Source organism: Thalassophryne amazonica, chromosome 11 (genome assembly GCF_902500255.1).
Source record: "Thalassophryne amazonica chromosome 11, fThaAma1.1, whole genome shotgun sequence".
In the NCBI taxonomy this organism is placed as follows: domain Eukaryota; kingdom Metazoa; phylum Chordata; class Actinopteri; order Batrachoidiformes; family Batrachoididae; genus Thalassophryne; species Thalassophryne amazonica.
Window position 1 is genome coordinate 22,049,596 of NC_047113.1, and position 21,916 is coordinate 22,071,511.

Consider the following 21,916-nt stretch of genomic DNA (forward strand, 5'->3'; position numbering starts at 1 on the left):
GCTAAAGCATACGCTCGGGTTTTGTTTGTAGACTTCAGTGCAGCTTTTAATTCTATGAAATTACATATTCTTCTGAAAAGGCTGACTGATTTAAATGTTGAAAAGGGCCTGATGCTCTGGATCAGAGACTTTCTGTCTTGTCGCCCTCAAAGAGTTTGTGCTAACAACATTCTGTCAGGAGAGCTCATCTTAAGCACTGGCTGCCCACAGGGTAGCATTCTTTCACCTCTGCTCTTCTCTCTTTTTACAAACGAATTTGCAGTTAATGACACAAACTTTAAACTGATTAAATACGCGGATGACATGGCCCTAGTCGGCCTGCTACAGAAGTGTGACTCCTCTGGCGAAGCCTCCTATCTCGCTCACATTAAGGCTCTTGAAGCTTGGTGTCTCGACAGCCAGCTGGAAATCAATGTGTCTAAGACAAAGGAGCTTGTTTTTCACACAAAGCAAAAACTGACCGTGCAGCCAGTTTCACTCGATGGCCAGCTTGTTGAAACGGTTGAAACTTTTAAATATCTTGGTACAGTTCTTGATAGTCACTTGAGCTTCTTTGAAAACACTGATTTTATCTTTAAGAAATGTTCACAGCGACTCAGTCTTCTCAGAAGATTGAGTTGTCTTGGTGTTAATCCGCAGATTTTAGAGCTTGTGTATTCTGCACATATTGAGAGTATTTTAACATTTCATCTTTGTGTTTGGTTTGGTCACTTGAGTTTGTAATGTAAGGACAAATTAAATAGAATTGTAAAAATGGCGGGGAAAATTGTGGGAAAACCCAGAAGACTCTGGCCCACATTTACACTGACAGGAAGAGGAGGAAAGCTCAGAGAGTCCTGGCAGACAGGTCTCATCCTCTGTCCTGTCAGTTTGAGCTCTTGAAGTCTGGGAGGTGCTACAGAGCTCCTCTGGCCAAAGGTTCTTTCAAAAAATCTTTTATACCAAATGCCGTCACCATAATGAACTCAAAAAAGTGACCACTCCACAAATTAAACCTGAACTGCTTTACTTCTGTTTTATTTGATTTTATTAGATCTTACTGTACGTTTTATTATCTTACTAGGTCTTATTCTATTTCTTCTTTTACTTCATGTATTTTATGTATCTATTTTTGTTTTATTCGTGTGTTTGTATGAATGTTTTATGACTGTTTTTTTGTCTTTTTTGTGCTGGTGAGCCAAAGACAATTTTCCACATCGGTGGACAATAAAGAATTATTCTATTCTATTCTATTCTATTCTATTAAGGAGACATTCATCCCTCTGATTCTGGTTTATGTTAGGTTTCTTCCAACAATAAAACAAAAACAAAAAATAATAATAAAAAAAAACCTGAGGGAGTTTTTCCTTAGAACAGTTGCGAAAGTGCTTGCAATGGGGGTGGGTAAGGTTAGACCTCACCTTTGTGAAGCGCCACGAGACAACTTATGTTGTGATTTTGCTCTATATAAATAAACTGAATTGAATTAATTTAATTGAGAGTGGATGAACTCACTGTTGGAAATAGAGTGGGCAGTACTAACATGTAATAAAGACTTAAGAGTAGAACTCCTGCTCCTTTGCATTATAAGGAAAGAGGTGAGGTAGTTCAGCACCTTCTCTGGATGCTTATTAGACACCTTCCTCCTTCCTTATCTAACTTGATGGAGTTTACAGTACATGCTGGAGGGATTATTTATCCTAAAACCCCTGGCAATAATTATGGAATCACCGGCCCTCGGAGGATGCTCATTCAGTTGTTTAATTTTGTAAACAAAAGCAGATCACAGACATGACACAAAACTAAAGTCATTTCAAATGGCAACTTTCTGGCTTTAAGAAACACTATAAGAAATCAGGAAAAATAATTGTGGCAGTCAGTAACGGTTACTTTTAGACCAAGCAGAGGGAAAAAAATACGGACTCACTCAATTCTGAGGAATAATTATGGAATCACCCTGTAAATTTTCATCCCCAAAACTAACACCTGCATCAAATCAGATCTGCTTGTTAGTCTGCATCTAAAAAGGAGTGATCACACCTTGGAGAGCTGTTGCACCAAGTGGACTGACATGAATCATGGCTCCAACACGAGAGATGTCAATTGAAACAAAGGAGAGGATTATCAAACTCTTAAAAGAGGGTAAATCATCACGCAATGTTGCAAAAGATGTTGGTTGTTCACAGTCAGCTGTGTCTAAACTCTGGACCAAATACAAACAACATGGGAAGGTTGTTAAAGGCAAACATACTGGTAGACCAAGGAAGACATCAAAGCGTCAAGACAGAAAACTTAAAGCAATATGTCTCAAAAATCGAAAATGCACAACAAAACAAATGAGGAACGAATGGGAGGAAACTGGAGTCAACGTATGTGACCGAACTGTAAGAAACCGCCTAAAGGAAATGGGATTAACATACAGAAAAGCTAAACGAAAGCCATCATTAACATCTAAACAGAAAAAAACAAGGTTACAATGGGCTAAGGAAAAGCAATCGTGGACTGTGGATGACTGGATGAAAGTCATATTCAGTGATGAATCTCGAATCTGCATTGGGCAAGGTGATGATGCTGGAACTTTTGTTTGGTGCCATTCCAATGAGATTTATAAAGATGACTGCCTGAAGAGAACATGTAAATTTCCAGTCATTGATGATATGGGGCTGCATGTCAGGTAAGGCACTGGGGAGATGGCTGTCATTACATCATCAATAAATGCAAAAGTTTATATTGATATTTGGACACTTTTCTTATCCATCAACTGAAAGGATGTTTGGGATGATGAAATCATTTTCAAGATGATAATGCATCTTGCCATAGAGCAAAAACTGTGAAAACATTCCTTGCAAAAAGACACATAGGGTCAAATACCAAATACCATAGGGTCATGGCCTGCAAATAGTCCGGATCTTAATCCAATTGAAAATCTTGGTGGAAGTTGAAGAAAATGGTCCATGACAAGGCTCCAAACCTGCAAAGCTGATCTGGCAACAGCAATCAGAGAAAGTTGGAGCCAGATTGATGAAGAGTACTGTTTGTCACTCATTAAGTCCATGCCTCAGAGACTGCAAGCTGTTATAAAGCCAGAGGTGGTGCAACAAAATACTAGTGGTGTTGGAGTGTTCTTTTGTTTTTCATGATTCTATAATTTTTTCCTCAGAATTGAGTGAGTCCATATTTTTTCCCCTCTGCTTGGTCTAAAAAAGTAACCGTTACTGACTGCCACAATTTTTTTCCTGTTTCTATAGTGTTTTTTAAAGCCAGAAAGTTGCCATTTGAAATGACTTTAGTTTTGTGTCATGTGTGTGATCTGCTTTTTTTCTACAAAATTAAACAACTGAATGAACATCCTCCGAGGCCGGTGATTCCCACAATTTCGCCAGGGGTTGTATATGGCCTAGAAACACCTTGAAATCTCCTGAAGGTAGCACAAGATTGTAGCTGGCAAAGATACCAATGGAACCACAACCATGACTGGGGCCCTGAATATGTAGTTCAAAAAGATGGATTGGTGTACTTCTGAGTTAAATGCTCCATAATATCAAATAATGAATGTTTATGAGTTCAATGGGTACAAATATTTCATGAGGTGAAAGATGGAATGTTTCCGTCAATGAGGCAAGTGAATGGTATGTTCCAGCTTTCACCTCAGGAAATGTTCATACAATTGAACTCATAACATTCATTATTTCAGCCAGATACAATCAAGGGGTCGCAGTGGGGTACACTAAGGGTAGAAATTTTGATATTCCTATATTAATTTATTTACACTCAGAAAAAAAAAAAATATTAAAGTGTTGTCTAATAAATGTCAAATATAAACTTCACTTCCTGAAAAGCTAGAGCTGATTTCAAAATGCATGTTTTTTGTCCCAAAGTGTGGTGTACGGACACTACAATTTCATCATTTGTTAAATGATAAGGTGCGCTTATTTAAATATGTGATGCATATCAACCCAGCATATAATTATGTGGTGTTTCCTTATTAGGGAAAAAAAAAAAATTGAATGTTACATACATTATTACAGCATGGAAGTGAGCTTTGCATTATTTTTTGTAACTCTAATACAACCGGTTTCTAGTTTGTAGACCAGAATTGCAGCACAAAATATCTTGGTGCACAGACACTACATGGTGTACGGACACTACATTTTGCAAACCTGAATTCCAAGTCAACCTTGCTGATTTATACTAAATATCAGTTGTGAATGTAAATATCATTTTAGTTGTTACAGTAGTGTTCAGAATAATAGTAGTGCTAGTGACTAAAAAGATAATCCAGGTTTGAATATATTTTCTATTGTTATATTGGAACAAGGTACCAGTAGATTCAGTAGATTCTCACCATTTTTCTACATTTTTTTAACTAATAGCCCAAATTCATAGCCTTAAGAGTGTGCATATCATGAATGCTGGTCTTGTTGGATTTGTGAGATCTACTGAATCTACTGGTACCTTTTTCCCATGTACAATAAGAAATATACCCAAAACTGGATTAATCTTTTTAGTCACATAGCACTACTATTATTCTGACACTACTGTACTTTCACTAGTTAATAATAATAATAATAATAATAATATAATAATAACCTTTATTTCTTTTATTTAACCAGGTAGAAACCCATTGAGAATGAACCTGTTTTACAAGGATGACTTGAAAAGAAAGGTGGCAGCACATGCCATAATGGACAGGTTAGCATCAACATGAAATGTTGGTGATAATAAAATCAATCATCTTGGTCATAGAACATTGCAAATGATGTAAGTTTTGAACAGATTAAACTTTTAAACATAGGCATTGTTACTAAAAAATTTTAACTTTCAATGAAATAATATTGCTAAACTAGATCAATCTAAACCATTTAAATAAACTACAATGATTTCTGTGAAATATTAAGGGTCTTATTTCTCGAGACATAAATCCAGAATTTATCGAGACAATGATCACAAATCTATTTCGATGAATCAAAGTGTAATTGTGTATCAAATAACAGCGTTATGGTCACTTAGAAATATGCATATTTACCTTTTAAACAGAACATTTTCTATTAATGACGTGAAAAAAGATTGATTTTATAATGGCAAACATGAATACAACAATCGGCCATATCAGCGTTGCTTCTTAGCAATAAGAAAAATACAAATCACACATTACCAATCCAACAAGCAAATTTAACTTGAAAAAGTATTAAAGGTTTTCCATATGATACATTCGTTGTAGTACTTTGATGAAATCAGCACCACAATAACATCAAAACAATGGTTTCTAGTTGTTTAATAATACACCATAATTTAAAAAAGAACATTGCAAATTTCACCAAACTGTGCATTGTGGTTCATTTCAGTACCATGAAACTAACAAACACATGGAAATCGTTCACTGGCAAGACATTAAATTGTAAGTCACATATAACAAAGATTTGCTTAACCTGTACCCCTTCATTGTGATCTGGCTGTTTGTATAATAATTCTCAATGTCAGTCAGATCCAGTAGCAGAAATCCTTCTAATAGTGTGAAAACATATTCTTTAATTATGTATTTCTCTCTTTTTTTTTCAAATTTTGCAGTGGGCTGGTAGGATGGTGTGGTGGTTAGTATTTGGGAAAAAAAAAATCCTTGGTTCTTAGACCAGTCCTCAAAGACCACCTAAGATGCACATTTTCCATCTCTCCTGCTCTGCTACCAGCTGATTAGCTTTTTCAGAGACCCATTGATCTGTTAGTACTTGATTGCTTGCATACCTGAATGAGTTAATCTGCTGGTGGCAGAGCAAAGAGAGGTGAAAATGTGTAGGTTAGGTGGTCCTTGAGGACCAATTGGAGAACCATTGCTCTAAACTGACCATAAGTGTGAGTTAGTGTGAATGAGTTTGTCATTCTATTTCATACTCTGTGTTGAGATACACTGGAGGCCTGCCTGTCTGGGGTGTACCCTGCCGGGATAGGGTCCAGGCCCCCGTGATCCTCACTTGGAGTAAGCGGTAAAGGAAATGAATGAAATAACCAGTCTCAGATAGCTCTGCTAACAGAGTTCATTCTAGTTTCTTGTAGTACAAAATTTGGGGTGTACTTACAAGTAACTCTTTTGAAAGACACATTTTTGGTGTATGACTCTCTGGTATCTGTACTACTTGTCACTACATTTTATACTTTGCAAACCTTAGCCTCAAGTATGATGAGCTTCGGCTAAAAGCCCCCAGAGCCTATCATCTTAAAAAGAAGAAAAAAATGTAAAAATATGAGACGTAAATCCTCCCGTATAGCCACAGATAAATGGTAGTGCAGGGATGGGTGGGTGCGAGGGGGCATGTGATTCAAAACAAAAAAAGCTTGCTACTGGAGCTAGTCCTCCAACAGAGTCTAGAGAGAGAAACCTAATAAGCTTGTGAGATATTTGATACCAGTGTTCTTGTTTTGACCCATTTAAATCTAACAGACATGAACAGAACAAATGACTGAAGCATTTTAATCTCAACACAAATCCCTCTGAGAAAAAAGCAGGGAGTGAGAGCAGGAGAAAGAACAAATCAAGGACAAAGTAATGCAAAAATAGGCACACACACACAAAATGTCACTCACAGCACCAGATATTCCATGTTTTATTTTGACAGCTTGTCTTCAGGCTTAAAGAAAATAATGTTTGTTCCCAATCATAGGTGCAAAATATCTGTCAGAGCTGGCAAGGCACCAACAAACTGTATTGCTATAGAGGATTATATGTTGTACACGATGAGAAAGAGACTCAAAGCGGGATGTGAATGCTTCAAATACCCTGTGGTTCACCTCTGAAGCCTCCTCAGCTACATTACACTGACTTGGTAAGCCCCTCTAATGCCATGAGGAAAGAGTTAAAGGACAGTCACGCTCATCTTCTCAAAGGCAGCATGTGTCGACTACACTGTGAAAGGCAGCACAGGAGAAGGTGGAGAGTCGGAGAAGAGTGGCCAGGGTTATATGGCACATGAAAGAGTGAAAAAATAAAAGAACCAGATGGTAGCATTGCACACGGTCAGGACAGCTGTCGTGGCAGAGAACAGATCTCTCTTTAGCAGCCTCTCAAGCCCCATAAATATGAAAGATATTCAACTCCAGATATGAACAAACTGATGGACAGAATGCTAACTACGCCTATTTGTTCTGTCACCTTGAAATCATCATTTTGTCAGTCATGGTATTTATTTCTGCTGCCAATGCCACATTTATACTAAACATTGGCAAACACACACACACCACATAGGTGCCATATTGGTCACTTACAGCACATCCCATATCTAGAGATTTTTGGAATCTACAAGTTATAAAGGGAGGACAACTGTGACCAACTGTGACCCGTGGCTGTGAAGGCTTCTGCAGTGTACAACCTTGATCTGCAACACTTGGCGATATTTGTAATTACGAGCAAGTCAAGCAATTTTACTGAAAAGAAATGCATAAATTGGTTGTCCAAATGAAAAGAAAGTGGTGTTGAAATCAGGTTAGCTATGAGATCTCTTCCACTTTGCAGAGAGTGAGTTTAGAGATTGTGTTTTGTCATTGCTGGTCGGAACTTGTTTTCTTCATGTTTTCGCTTCTTTGGCAACCAGGATACACGCTCCATTGCCTCGTCTTGTGCTAAGCAAAACGTATGAAAAGAAAAATTTGGGTTCTCAAACCTGTTAGCCTCCCCTACCAACCAGCAGACAATGTAAAGGGAAACAAAAACTAATTCCTCTTCTTTTTTCTTTAGTCTTCTGCCCATGTTGCAAAATGTGGAAGGCAAGGCATGTATGTCCCTTTTGGCCTGCAGTAACAACATGGTGGTCTCCATGAGGGGGCCACTGTCATATAGATATGAAGACCTCATTGTTGTGAAAACACATTGATTCATTGTTGTTGGTAATAAGACAGTAATAAACAGATGGTTCTATACTCTATTTTTGTTGAACACCTCTAAATTCTGCAGCCTTAAATCCTGAGGGAGTTGAATCCAGGTTACCCATGCATGTGTGTTTGGGTCTGCAATTTGTTCACAGCCTATAGAGCTTTAATCACGGGGTTGGTACCAGATTAGCACAGTACTCACTATAAAAACATGCATGGTGGTGCCATGCTAATGTGCCATCTTGCACACATATGCTAACAGGTGCACAAGTGTATCCTCCTCTTCCTGCTGCCGTCTCTATATGTTGTGCAGAAGATAATGTGCATTACTCTTGAAGGTCTAGAATATCTTATTCTATATACGTCATGAAACATACGATGTATTGCAAAGAACAACCATCAGGAATTTAACATGAACTGTATGGTTAAAAATAAAAAAATAAATGAGTAATTTATGGAGCTCTGCGTAAGTCACTTAATACACACCCTTTGCAATACCAACTAACAGGTATATTGTCATGATGTCGAAATTCTGGTAAGGTAGCTAATCAAAAATTCCAGTGTGAGCCAATAGCAGCCTTTGTTTCCTCAGCTGTTGGATCTTATTCTGCTCACACATCTATATTAAAGAAGCTAGAAAGAGAGTAAGGAGGGTGATGATTCCATGACTACTGAATTTCCCTAAATATACCCACCACAATGTATCTAGAATTACACCAGCACAAACACCACAGCCTTAGTCCTGACAGAAGCTAAGAGCAGGCGGCATATTAAGCTTCAATTCACTACAGCTGCAATTTAAAACTTATTCAGCACACTTGAGTATACATTTTAAATGAGGCATCTATGAGGCTGTAATAATACAATAACATGCTTTTGGAGGGCGGTATGCATTTCAGAGGCCCGACGTTCACGCCAGCCAGGCGCCCCAAAATGACATATGACATATGACATATATTCGCCCGAGTTAGATGAGGGCGAATAGCTGTCATTGCGGGCGACTGGCAGTGAACAGAGGGATGCAGAAAATGCATGCCGCATGACAACAGCATGTTATTTGCATTATTATCACTTTTTACTGAGATACACAACACGTAATGCGTACATATAAAGTTGGCTCACTTAACTTTGTCGTGTCACGTTAGCTGGCGAGCTGCTCTCCAAATTCGGCAGTGCGTCCTCATCAAGCTGGCTGCTTTAGCTGCGGTCATTGTCGTACTATCCATGAGAAAATCATCCGGAATATCCATATTGGGACCAAAACACACTTCATATTTTCCTCTGTGAACAGTTTTTTTTTTCCCCCTCTGCGGACCAGTTCTTGGGCCTGCGCATGCGCACTATGACGTCATTTGTTTACCGCACAGCGGGCGGGTAAATAAGCCAGATACCGTCAACGTAAATCTACGATACCGGCCTAGCAACGCCCCGGTAAAGTGATAATAAGGGTCCAATATACCCAAAGCGAGCAAAGCTTCTGGGTCTGGGACTTTTTCTGTCTACAAAGAAGACTATTTGTCATTGTTTTGCCATTGTCATTTACATGTCTGGTGTTTTATTCTGGTCTGCAGGTTTCCTGCTTCTAATGTTCCTGGGTACTATTTTATTTTTGTCAGTTTATTGTTCTGGTATTTCTCTTCTAAGTTATTTAATCTCCATGTTCTTTAAGTGATATTATTTATTCCTCGCACTCTCTAGGGATATAGTTCCCATGTTAGTTCCTTGTGCATTTACACTGACTAGTGCAATGCCCGTAGGAAGTTTTTTTTTAACTTTTTTTGGGGGGGGTGGGGGGATCTCACTTGCACTACAAAATATTAAAGCACAGGATTTAGTGTGGTTTTGGCATATCAAATTAAACTGATGTTGAACAAAGAAAGATATGTTAATGTACTTGGTTGCTGTCATTTGATGATTAACTTCACACTGTTTAAGGTTGTTATCATTAACTACCTAACTTGGTAGGAATTGGCCATAGAGTAAGGTAACGTTCCTTAGGGCCCCTTCACACATAGTATGAATGTGGTCGAATTGCGCATGAACTGCGCATGAAGCAGGAATTGCATGCAATACATGCCTCCAATGCCTTGTACACCTGTTGCTATAACTATTTGCACACAGTGAGTGAAAGATAGAATGTATGCTGTGAGAGCCCATTCGATCCCTCTCGTGGCAAGTGTTGGCCAAATTCCAGGTCACACACAAACATCTAACACCGTTCTCTTGGCATTTAGAAAATGTGTGGCCATTCACGCTATGAGCACGAAAACAGTCACTAGACAATCACGTTTGAGCTGGATGTGAAATTTGTCAAAGTGCCCCCACGACTGTGGAGTTGCAAAAAGCAACACACGTGATGCATGTGTCTCACACGTGTTCGCGTGTGTCGCCCCTCCACCAACACATCTGGTGTGTGGGGGGCACACTTGCATAAAATGCTTATATGTATGTGCAGATCTGATCACATGGGGGCCGGACAACCAGGTCTGAGCCCACACAGCACGGGGAGGTGCCTGTCAGCTGATCGTAGCACACTGGCAGCTGGATGACAGCTCAGTGCACACATTAAAAACACATAAACCACCACCAGGACAGGTATATAAATAATCACGACAATATCTAAATACCATACGCAATTACATAAATACTGAAATTGAATGACCACATAACACAGACACATTGGTGTGGGCGCTGAATGGACAAGGGGGTGTGCCTGCTACTGTGATCTCTGCTCCTGGGCTCTCGGCTGGGGAACATGTACCGTGTTTTGAAGGACATGAACTTATAACATTTTTCTCAGTGAGGTGCTTGTCTCTGCCTGCTGTCATGTGGAAATACATAAAACATCTTTCACTTTTGCGCAGGGCTGCAGTAGCTGTACACAGCGCACCTCGTCCATGTCCTTGTTAATTTCAGGCATTTTTCTGTACCATTTACAGGCCAGCGAAGGTAGCGCAGTGGTAAAGTTTCTGGCTGACAATCAGAGTGTTCTTTTTTTCACAGCAGCTTGGCGATGTGGTTACACATGCTCCAGCTGCTCACACTGTGTTGCAGCGTTGCAGCGGGATCGATCACACCTGCCCATCGGCTCGATGTTTTCGTGGTTCACTCATATGAGCTGTTCTGCTGCGATTCGCTCTGATTTGTACTTATTTGTACTATGTGTGAAGGGGAGGTACTGCTGGCCCACCACCAGACGGCGCCCTGTCTGAAGTGCGGGCTTCAGGCACGAGAGGGGGCATCCGCCCCACGGGAGCAACTGGGAGTGACAGCTGTCACTCATCATCAATGCCAGCTGTCACTCATCAACCACCACCACCATAAAAGCCAGGCAGCAGCTCCACCTCGCTGCCGAGATATCGTCTACCCGTCAGGTAAACACTCAGCCTTTGAACACGAATTGTTCAGCTAAACATAAGACAGTCGTAACGTCTTTACTTCTGTGTTTAACTACGTTAAATTCTGAGTTTGCAGACGTACCTTTGTACACGAGAGTTTGTAGGTGTATTTGGGGAGTTGGCGTTCTCCGCTCCTCATCCCAGACTCCGCTAGTGTGACATTTGGATTCTGCACGAACTCTTGGGATAATTGTGATTAGGAGGTGGAGGTATTCCACCAGAAGAGAACTGTGCTGTGCTGACTGTTTGCTGGGTGTTTACGCACCCACCATCATCTGTCTGTTCTTCCTGCCAGCAGTACCAAGTCTGACAGCTGAAGACGGTGGCCACCTGGGGACTCAGGACTTGGCGGCTCCAGTGTGCTTCAGATCCGCTGGCAGTGGAAATCGTGTGGGATCCGGCTCTTCTCTGGACAGATGTCTTCTATCCTCGAGCCTGCCCGCATGTCACCTTTGTATATTTGGCTGTATTCCAAAATCTGCAATTGTCTGTATTTCATTGTGCACATTTACAACAGTAAAGTGTTATACTTTTGGCTCATCCATTGTCCGTTCATTTACGCCCCCTGTTGTGGGTCCGAGTCACTACACTTTCCCAACAGATAGCCACAATTAGTTATTGAATTAAGTGTTGAAACCTGAAGAAGAACAGTGCAAGGATACAGACATTATTAGTGTGTGTGGGTGTGTTGGAGGTGGTCCCAAAAAACCCTTCAAAATAAAGGTTTTGAAAATAAATCCCAAAAAACTTCATAATAAAGGATTGAGTTGATAATAAGTACTTTTTATGTCATTTGGGTCTATGTTTTCATTTATATGTTACATTATTATTTGAATATAGTATTTCATGTTTCATGTTTTAAAAATCAGTTTTATTGTCAATAATATGAAAAAAGGATTCCTATTAAATAGGTTATTGGAAGACACTCAAACAAAATTAAACAACACTTTTAGAATATTTGAAACACAGTATCCTACCTCCTGAACACAGTTTATTTAAACTTGAACTCACAGCAAATATAAGATTTTATTCATCTTATGTACTTACTGAAATGTACAAATAGTGGGAAATTTGTTGTTGTGTGGGCCGCCAGAAGAGGAGGTACTGCTGGCCCACCACCAGAGGGCGCCCTGCCTGAAGTGCGGGCTTCAGGCACGAGAGGGCGCTGCCGCCATGGACACAGCCGGGGGTGACAGCTGTCGCTCATTACCTCTTGACAGCTGTCACCCATCTACTCAACATCATCTCACTCCATAAAGACCAGACGTCATCTCCACCTCGTTGCCGAGATATCATACTTCATTGGAGGTAATATCCTCAGCCGTTTTGTAATTGCAATATTTGTATATTGTGAGTGTTTGCAGGAGTACCAGTTCCTCCGTCGGTGGAAGCTGTGAGAGCGCTGAAGGCACTCTTTTCCCCTGAGGAATCTACAGTACTCTGCAAGTTATTGAGTGAGAGGTGGAGGTGGCATTCCCACCGTTGTTGTTACTGGGTGTACACACACCCACACTTGACTGTCTTTGTTCTTCGCCAGCAGTACCTGATCCGACAGTCGGGACGGTGATCACCTGGGAATTCGGGACTTGGCGGCTCCAGTATTCACCAGGTTCTGGGGCGGCGGAAATCGTGTGGTTCCGGCTCTTCTTAGGACAGACGTCTTCTATCCTCGAGCCTGCCCACACGTCACCTTTGTGTATTGACTGTTATGATATTCTGAGATTGTCTGTATGTTCGTTGTGCACATTCACAAAATTAAATTGTTATATTTTGGCTCATCTATTGACCGTTCATTTGCGCCCCCTGTTGTGGGTCCGTGTCACTACACTTTCCCAACATTTGTTGCTGTTAGCAAAAAACTGATTTTAGCTAACATCTCCTCAGTGTTGTCAAGTTAAACTCAGTCGCAAGGAACAGTGACAGCATGCCTTTCACAGTAAAAGTATTTGCTGGGAGGCTGACATTAAACTTTTTATTGTGAAATGGTGCAAGCAACATGAACTATCTGACAATGTTTAACTTTGCAGCCAGTAACATCAGTGTGCCACATTGGAAGTACGAATGTAACCATGTTAATCAAAATAAAGGTTTTGAAAATTAATTCCTAAAATTTTCATAATAAAGGATACACATCATTGTGACATGTGCAAGCCATATCTGATAGCTGAGGTTGATCTCACCAACAGTCAGAGAGACAGGCAAGCCACATACCCATACACAGACGTTTCTTACTTTATAGATAGATGTCTCCTCCAAGTGGCTTTACTTCCTGTTCACTGGTTTTCAGGTTCATGTGTTGCTCCACTTCCTTATATTTTATCATCATTCATAGTGCATTCCTTGGTCACCGGATTGTCTAGCTTCATGTCTGCTCTCTTACCGACCTACACTGCCATCCTTTTTCCTGCTTCTGCTCAAGAATACGGGGTTGCCTGTTGGATTGACTTCCTGTGTACCTGCGCTTGGCCTGTTAAACCCAATCTTCTTGTTTGCTACTTCATGGACAACTAATGTGGTACAGACTGTGACTATTGTGTGCACTCATGAACCATTTTACTTGCCTTCATTGTGAATCTCTACATAGGGTCCTCTATCAAGCTGTTACACAATTCACACATCTGACTTCAACTTTCTAGGTAATGTGCTGATTATGTAGCGTTACTCTTTACATCTTTAAAACACAATTAGGTAATTATTATGCCTAACATACTCCAGCCATCTTAAATAATTCTCATCATTATTTATGTTCAATTTTTATCCGCTACTTTTATTTATCAATTTGGTGCAAACCTGCAGAAAGAAAAAGATGAGGAGGCAACAAGAGGGTTCAACGTGTCCAATGACAGAGGTAGGGAAGAGTTAATTAAACATTGTCTTTCCTGAGTGTAAAAAAGACAGTTAAGACCTAGTTAGAAAAGAAACTACTGTTTATGTAAGTAGAACAAGTATAGAATGATGTTCAATAAATAAATGACAATCTCCTTCAGTATCTGTGAAAAATAATCTGGAATGAGAGACTGATGGATGTAGTCAAGACTACAAAGGCATATTTATACAAAAAAGAGACAGAGATGTCCCACTAAAGTCTGAACTAGTTTTCTCAGTCGACAAGCAGACTGAATTTCTTCGACTCCTTGCTTTGTTTATAGGGATACACTGACGATGAACAGATAATAGAGTTAAAGGCCATCTATGTCAAAAAGTAAAGCTTTTGCACAAGTGTATACAAGTTGAAAAATACGTGGGAAGTTTGCCCTTAATGGATATGAAGAACAATACTCATGATGATGACATAATACAAATTAAACGAAATAAAAGAAGAGAGGGTGTCATTTATGTGGTATTTTCAAAGTCAGAATGCAATACAGTCCATAGACCAGATAATGAACCAAAAACTAGCTTTGTAACCAACAACAGTTCCATAAAAGGTTACATCATGTCTTGTGCATGCACTGCACTTTGCCACATCTATCACAACACAGAATCGGCCCTGGGTGCTTGATGATATCCACGCAGGCAGACAACCAGTCCATCCCAACCTTTTGAAAGTCACCATCAATCTGCTGCAGCCAGCTGAATCATAGGCATTCCCTTGGCCTTCTCCAGCCACTGGGGCCTTCAACATTGAGGGCCCTTCACACATAGTGCAAATTTGGTCGATTTGCGCATGAAGTGTGCATGAAGTGGGAATCATATGCAAAATGTGTAAAATCGTAGCTGTCTCTAACGCCTCGTACACCTGTTGCTACAACTATTTGCGCACACTAGCAGCTGAAAGACAGAGTGTGCACTGTGAGAGCCCATCGAACCCTCTTGAAGCAGGTGTCGGCCAAATTCCAGCTGACACACATGAACATCTAACACCGCTCATGGAACTACATAAAACATCTTTCACCTTTGCGCCGGGCTGCAGCAGCTGCACACAGCCCACCTCATCCATGTCTTTGTTGATTTCAGGCATTTTTCCGCACTGATTACAGCCTGTGAGCATTTTTTTTTTTTTTTTTTTTTTTTTTTTACCAGGGTTATTTAACTGTGGGGTTCTGTATTGCATCCCCTTTTATGTATTATTTATATCAACCCAGTGATATTCACTAATTATACAGATGTTTTTTATTTTATTGTTCTCCCCATCAGCGGTGCTCTCACTGTGTTCCTGCTTGAAAGACACTGTTGCGTGCAAGAACTGTCGCACCGGGATCGTGCACGCCTGCCCGTCCGCTCGATGTTTGTGTGGTTCGCTCATACGAGCTGTTTCGCTGTGATTCACCCTGGGTTGTATTGATTTGCACTATGTGTGAAGGGGCCCTGAGGAATGTACATGCTGGATCATGCGAAAATACAAATTGTGCTTCTTTTGTACAAAAGACAAACCTAAATAGTCTGAGGCATTCTAGATCTATTTCAAGTTATACTGCATAAAATGAGAGTAGTAACAATAACTTTCGCATGTATTTTAGACGGCATTCTTACCCATCAAACTGAATCAGGTCATTTTCAGCACATCCCCTTTTCAAACCAAAGTTCAGCTTTGTGGGTACGTCAATTGCAAGCAACACAGAATTCAAAAGCAGTTTATAAATATTCAAACCAAACTCCAATCTAAAACTGGTCTAAAGATAAACCTCTGGGAATGGATTTGAGAAGTGACACCTTGTGTGTGAGTTTAGCTGCACAAATGACAGACAAGAGAAAACATGTGGTCTATTAAATATCAAACATAAAACAAGGCTTGTAAAAAATGTCATAAAAAGTAGGCAGTAGTAGTGCCTTTACTTACTGTTGGTTTTGAGGCGGGCTGGCTCACTGTTCCGGCTCCCCGCCTGGTTGATAGCTTTGACAAAGAAGATATAACGGGTGCCACTCTGCAGGCCGTGCACAGTGTAGTGGTTCTGCTTGATGTTCGGTACAATCATCCAGCTATCTGCTGAGTTGTACAAACCTGCCAGAGGTGCAGAGACAGACACAGCGTTAGCACCACTAAGTGCTGCTAATGCTTTTTAGAGCTACGCGAGTGCTTCTGAGAATAATGTAAACAGCTAAAATCATGCTTCCAAACTGGTCCAAGCCAATATTTTATGTTCCTAAAAAACCCAAAACAAAACTGATCCATCACATGTTAAGCACTTCAGAGAGGACAACTTTTTTATGTACATACTGATCCATCCCATTAGTGCTGCATCACATGTTCCATGGCGTGATCCCCTTGGGCAGAATTGTGTGCTCACTAATCTCAATCTATAAACTATTAAGAACAAAGGCTCTTACCAAAAAAAACAAAAGGAGTATCTGTGCAGGAAAAGACACTGTTAGTCTTCAATGTTCAGACATAAGGAAATGCTAAAATACTAACAACCCCATTTGGTGGTGCTTTGATCCAAAGAGGCTTGCAGCAGAGAAACAGCTGGGTGAGCTCTACATTCACCTGCTTCCCAAACATAGTCTTTTCAGCCTGTCAGCTGCAACTGACTGTGAAGGATGAAGTTTAAAAAAACACCTCTCAGCTCTGGGCTAAGGTGAATATTGTGTGAAATGGGGTGCTCTTTTTACATCAAGTCTCCTGTGAAATGAGAAGGATGGAGTTACATATTAATATTACTGCTAGTTTTTCCCTAACCTTTTATTCAACTGACTCCCGGCAACGTCAGCCCACAGTTTTCATTACACCGTGCCTTCTGACGTCAACTCCAAAACTCAATCAAAGAATTTTGCATTGATTGCTGTTGTGGAGCACTGAAAGGATATGTCATTGTTTCACTTCACTGAGTAACAGCAGGTATCTTAAATGTGTATATTTGTGGAAAAAAGTACACAATTTTACACAGAATTTACTGTCATTGCAATAACCTTACAGAAAGTATTCACAGCGCTTCACCAAAATTTGATATGTTATAGCCATATTCCAAAATGGAGTAAATTCATTTTTTTTCATAATGACAACATGAAAATGTTTTCTGAAACTTTTGCAAATTCATGAAATCTGTGATTTCTGACACCTGCCAAACCTGATACGGATTACTTCCAAAAGTCAGTCCATGCCCTGAAAAGTCTCTTCCATGCCCTAATGTCTGTCTGTGGTGCAAATTTGGTGAGAGTCAGTGAAGTAGTTTTGATGTAATGTTTCAAAGCCTATATAAAGTGAATTCTTGATCCATAGTGGGATGCCATAATGGAATGCCCTCTTTGTCTGTCAGGTGTTATACACATTGGATGATTCTGGTTGGACTCATCCAACTCTCATTGGACTGGTTCCGACCTATTTATCCAGTTTACGTCACAGATTTGAAAGCTGTTATGCTCTGCGCTCGAATAAAATGTTATGGTTTTGTGTACCTTGTGTCCGCACTGAAGCGGGAAGGAATGCCTTTAGTTTTCAGCTCCCTCTGAATGGAATGTTCTCCAATCTGATCTGAAACTGTCTAGACTGACTTCCTTGAAAACCTCCCGGTCTATTTTATGAGATAGCAAATGGGACTCTTTTGCACAATGCCTATGTTTAAAAGTTTTAATCTGTTCAAAACTTTACATCATTTGCAATGTTACTATGACCAAGATGATTTTATTTTATTTATCACCAACATTCTCATGTTGATGCTAACCTGTCCATTATGACATGTGCTGCCACCTTTCTTTTCAAGTCATCCTTGTAAAACAGGTTTCAATCTCAATGTGTTTCTACCTGGTTAAATAAAGAAGGTTATTATTATTATTATTATTATTATAGTGAAAGTACAGTAGTGTTCAGAATAATAGTAGTGCTATGTGACTAAAAAGATTAATCCAGGTTTTGAGTATATTTCTTATTGTTACATGGGAAACAAGGTACCAGTAGATCCAGTAGATTCTCACAAATCCAACAAGATCACGCATTCATGATATGCACACTCTTAAGGCTATGAAATTGGGCTATTAGTAAAAAAAAGTAGAAAAGGGGGTGTTCACAATAGTAGCATCTGCTGTTGACGCTACAAACTCAAAACTATTATGTTCAAACTGCTTTTTTAGCAATACTGTGAATCACTAAACTAGTATTTACTTGTATAACCACAATTTTTCATGATTTCTTCACATCTGCGAGGCATTAATGTTGTTGGTTTGGAACCAAGATTTTGCTCGTTTACTAGTGTGCGTGGGGTCATTGTCTTGTTGAAACGCCCATTTCAAGGGCATGTCCTCTTCAGCATAAGGCAACATGACCTCTTCAAGTATTTTGACATATCCAAACTGATCCATGATACCTGGTATGCGATATATAGGCCCAACACCATAGTAGGAGAAACATGCCCATATCATGATGCTTGCACCACCATGTTTCACTGTCTTCACTGTGAACTGTGGCTTGAATTCAGAGTTTGGGGGTCCTCTCACAAACTGTCTGCGGCCCTTGGACCCAAAAAGAACAATTTTACTCTCATCAGTCCACAAAATATTCCTCCATTTCTCTTTAGACCAGTTGATGTGTTCTTTGGCAAATTGTAACCTCTTCTACACATGTCTTTTATTTAACAGAGGGACTTTGCGGGGGATTCTTGCAAATAAATTAGCTTCACACAGGCGTCTAACTGTCACAGCACTTACAGGTAACTCCAGACTGTCTTGATCATCCTGGAGCTGATCAATGGGTGAGCCTTTGCCATTCTGGTTATTCTTCTATCCATTTTGATGGTTGTTTTCCGTTTTCTTCCACGCGTCTCTGTTTTTTTGTCCATTTTAAAGCATTCGAGATCATTGGAGATGAACAGCCTATAATTTTTTGCACCTGCGTACAAGTTTTCCCCTCTCCAAACAACTTTTTAATCAAACTACACTGTTCTGCTGAACAACGTCTTGAACGTCCCATTTTCCTCAGGCTTTCAAAGAGAAAAGCATGTTCAACAGGTGCTGGCTTCATCCTTAAATAGGGGACACCTGATTCACACCTGTTTGTTCCACAAAATTGACAAACTCACTGACTGAATGCCACACTACTATTAGTGAACACCCCCTTTTCTACTTTTTTTTTACTAATAGCCCAATTTCATAGCCTTAAGAGTGTGTATATCATGAATGCTTGGTGTTGTTAGATTTGTGAGAATCTACTGAATCTACTGGTACCTTGTTTCCCATGTAACAATAAGAAATATACTCAAAACCTGGATTAATCTTTTTAGTTACATAGCACTACTATTATTCTGAACACTACTGTACATATGAAGTCTTTTCAGGCATTTTTTAGTTGAGTTGGCTAATGAAATCATTTTTAGAAATTAGCAGATCTACATTATTTGTGTCAACCACGACATACTCACCTCTCCGGGAACCATCACCTTATCATGGTGGAGAGGTTTGTCTGCCCCTATGAGCGGTGTTGTCTGGAGTCTTCTTCACCCTGGTAAGGTCTCCCTTGGCAAATTGGTCTCAGGCGAGGGGCCAGACTAAGAATGGTCCACAATGACACATGATAAAATGAGGAAGAGGGAATGTGACCTGGCCCAGAGGAAGCCCAAGGCCCCTGTCTGGAGCCAGGCCTAGATGGAGGGTCCATCAGTGAGCACCTGGTAGCTGGGCTTTCCATGGAGCCCGGTCAGGCACAGCCCGAAAAGGCAATGCAGACTTTCCATCTCCACCCTGCAGGCTCACCACCTGCACAGGGAATTGCTAGTGTTGGGTGTGTTGTCCCATAGGTGGCAGTGAAAGTTGAGGATGGCTAGCTCTGGGGCATGGAACATCACCTCACTATGGGGGAAGGAGCCAGAGCTTGTGCAGAAGGTGAAGCATTACCAGTTAGATCTGGTGGGCCTCACCTCCATGCACAGCCTCAGCTCCGGAATCCCTCTCCTTGATAGGGGTTGACCCTTATTTTTCTCTGGAGTTGCTTAGGGTGTGAGGTGCCAGGTGGGTGTGGGGACACTCATGAGTCCCTGACTGAGTGCCATTATGTAGATGACAGGGTCACCTTCCTGCACCTTCGGGTGGCAGGGGGGAAACTCTGACTGTTGTTTGTGTGTAAGCACCAAACAGCAGTTTGCAGTATTCGGCATCCTTGGAGTCCTTGAATGGAGTCTGGTTTGGTCACTTGAGTTGTAAATGTAAGGACAAATTAAATAGAATTGTAAAAATGGCGGGGAAAATTGTGGGAAAACCCAGAAGACTCTGGCCCACATTTACACTGACAGGAAGAGGAGGAAAGCTCAGAGAGTCCTGGCAGACAGGTCTCATCCTCTGTCCTGTCAGTTTGAGCTCTTGAAGTCTGGGAGGTGCTACAGAGCTCCTCTGGCCAAAGGTTCTTTCAAAAAATCTTTTATACCAAATGCCGTCACCATAATGAACTCAAAAAAGTGACCACTCCACAAATTAAACCTGAACTGCTTTACTTCTGTTTTATTTGATTTTATTAGATCTTACTGTACGTTTTATTTATCTTACTAGGTCTTATTCTATTTCTTCTTTTACTTCCATGTATTTTATGTATCTTATTTTTGTTTTATTCGTGTGTTTGTATGAATGTTTTATGACTGTTTTTTTGTCTTTTTTGTGCTGGTGAGCCAAAGACAATTTTCCACATCGGTGGACAATAAAGAATTATTCTATTCTATTCTATTCTATTCTATTAAGGAGACATTCATCCCTCTGATTCTGGTTTATGTTAGGTTTCTTCCAACAATAAAACAAAAACAAAAAATAATAATAAAAAAAAACCTGAGGGAGTTTTTCCTTAGAACAGTTGCGAAAGTGCTTGCAATGGGGGTGGGTAAGGTTAGACCTCACCTTTGTGAAGCGCCACGAGACAACTTATGTTGTGATTTTGCTCTATATAAATAAACTGAATTGAATTAATTTAATTGAGAGTGGATGAACTCACTGTTGGAAATAGAGTGGGCAGTACTAACATGTAATAAAGACTTAAGAGTAGAACTCCTGCTCCTTTGCATTATAAGGAAAGAGGTGAGGTAGTTCAGCACCTTCTCTGGATGCTTATTAGACACCTTCCTCCTTCCTTATCTAACTTGATGGAGTTTACAGTACATGCTGGAGGGATTATTTATCCTAAAACCCCTGGCAATAATTATGGAATCACCGGCCTCGGAGGATGCTCATTCAGTTGTTTAATTTTGTAGAACAAAAGCAGATCACAGACATGACACAAAACTAAAGTCATTTCAAATGGCAACTTTCTGGCTTTAAGAAACACTATAAGAAATCAGGAAAAATAATTGTGGCAGTCAGTAACGGTTACTTTTTAGACCAAGCAGAGGGAAAAAAATACGGACTCACTCAATTCTGAGGAATAAATTATGGAATCACCCTGTAAATTTTCATCCCCAAAACTAACACCTGCATCAAATCAGATCTGCTTGTTAGTCTGCATCTAAAAAGGAGTGATCACACCTTGGAGAGCTGTTGCACCAAGTGGACTGACATGAATCATGGCTCCAACACGAGAGATGTCAATTGAAACAAAGGAGAGGATTATCAAACTCTTAAAAGAGGGTAAATCATCACGCAATGTTGCAAAAGATGTTGGTTGTTCACAGTCAGCTGTGTCTAAACTCTGGACCAAATACAAACAACATGGGAAGGTTGTTAAAGGCAAACATACTGGTAGACCAAGGAAGACATCAAAGCGTCAAGACAGAAAACTTAAAGCAATATGTCTCAAAAATCGAAAATGCACAACAAAACAAATGAGGAACGAATGG

The 21,916-nt window shown here is 40.2% G+C and overlaps 1 protein-coding gene across 1 annotated transcript in view; it reads right to left on the bottom strand.

Annotated features, from left to right (window-relative positions):
• mid2 (midline 2) overlaps positions 1 to 21,916 on the bottom strand; it is a 267,813-nt gene that overhangs the window by 43,949 nt on the left and 201,948 nt on the right. Inside the window, exon 8 of the mRNA XM_034181881.1 lies at positions 16,018 to 16,233. Within this exon, the coding sequence (XP_034037772.1) occupies positions 16,018 to 16,233 (216 nt within the window). The remainder of the gene's footprint in view (positions 1 to 16,017; positions 16,234 to 21,916) is intronic.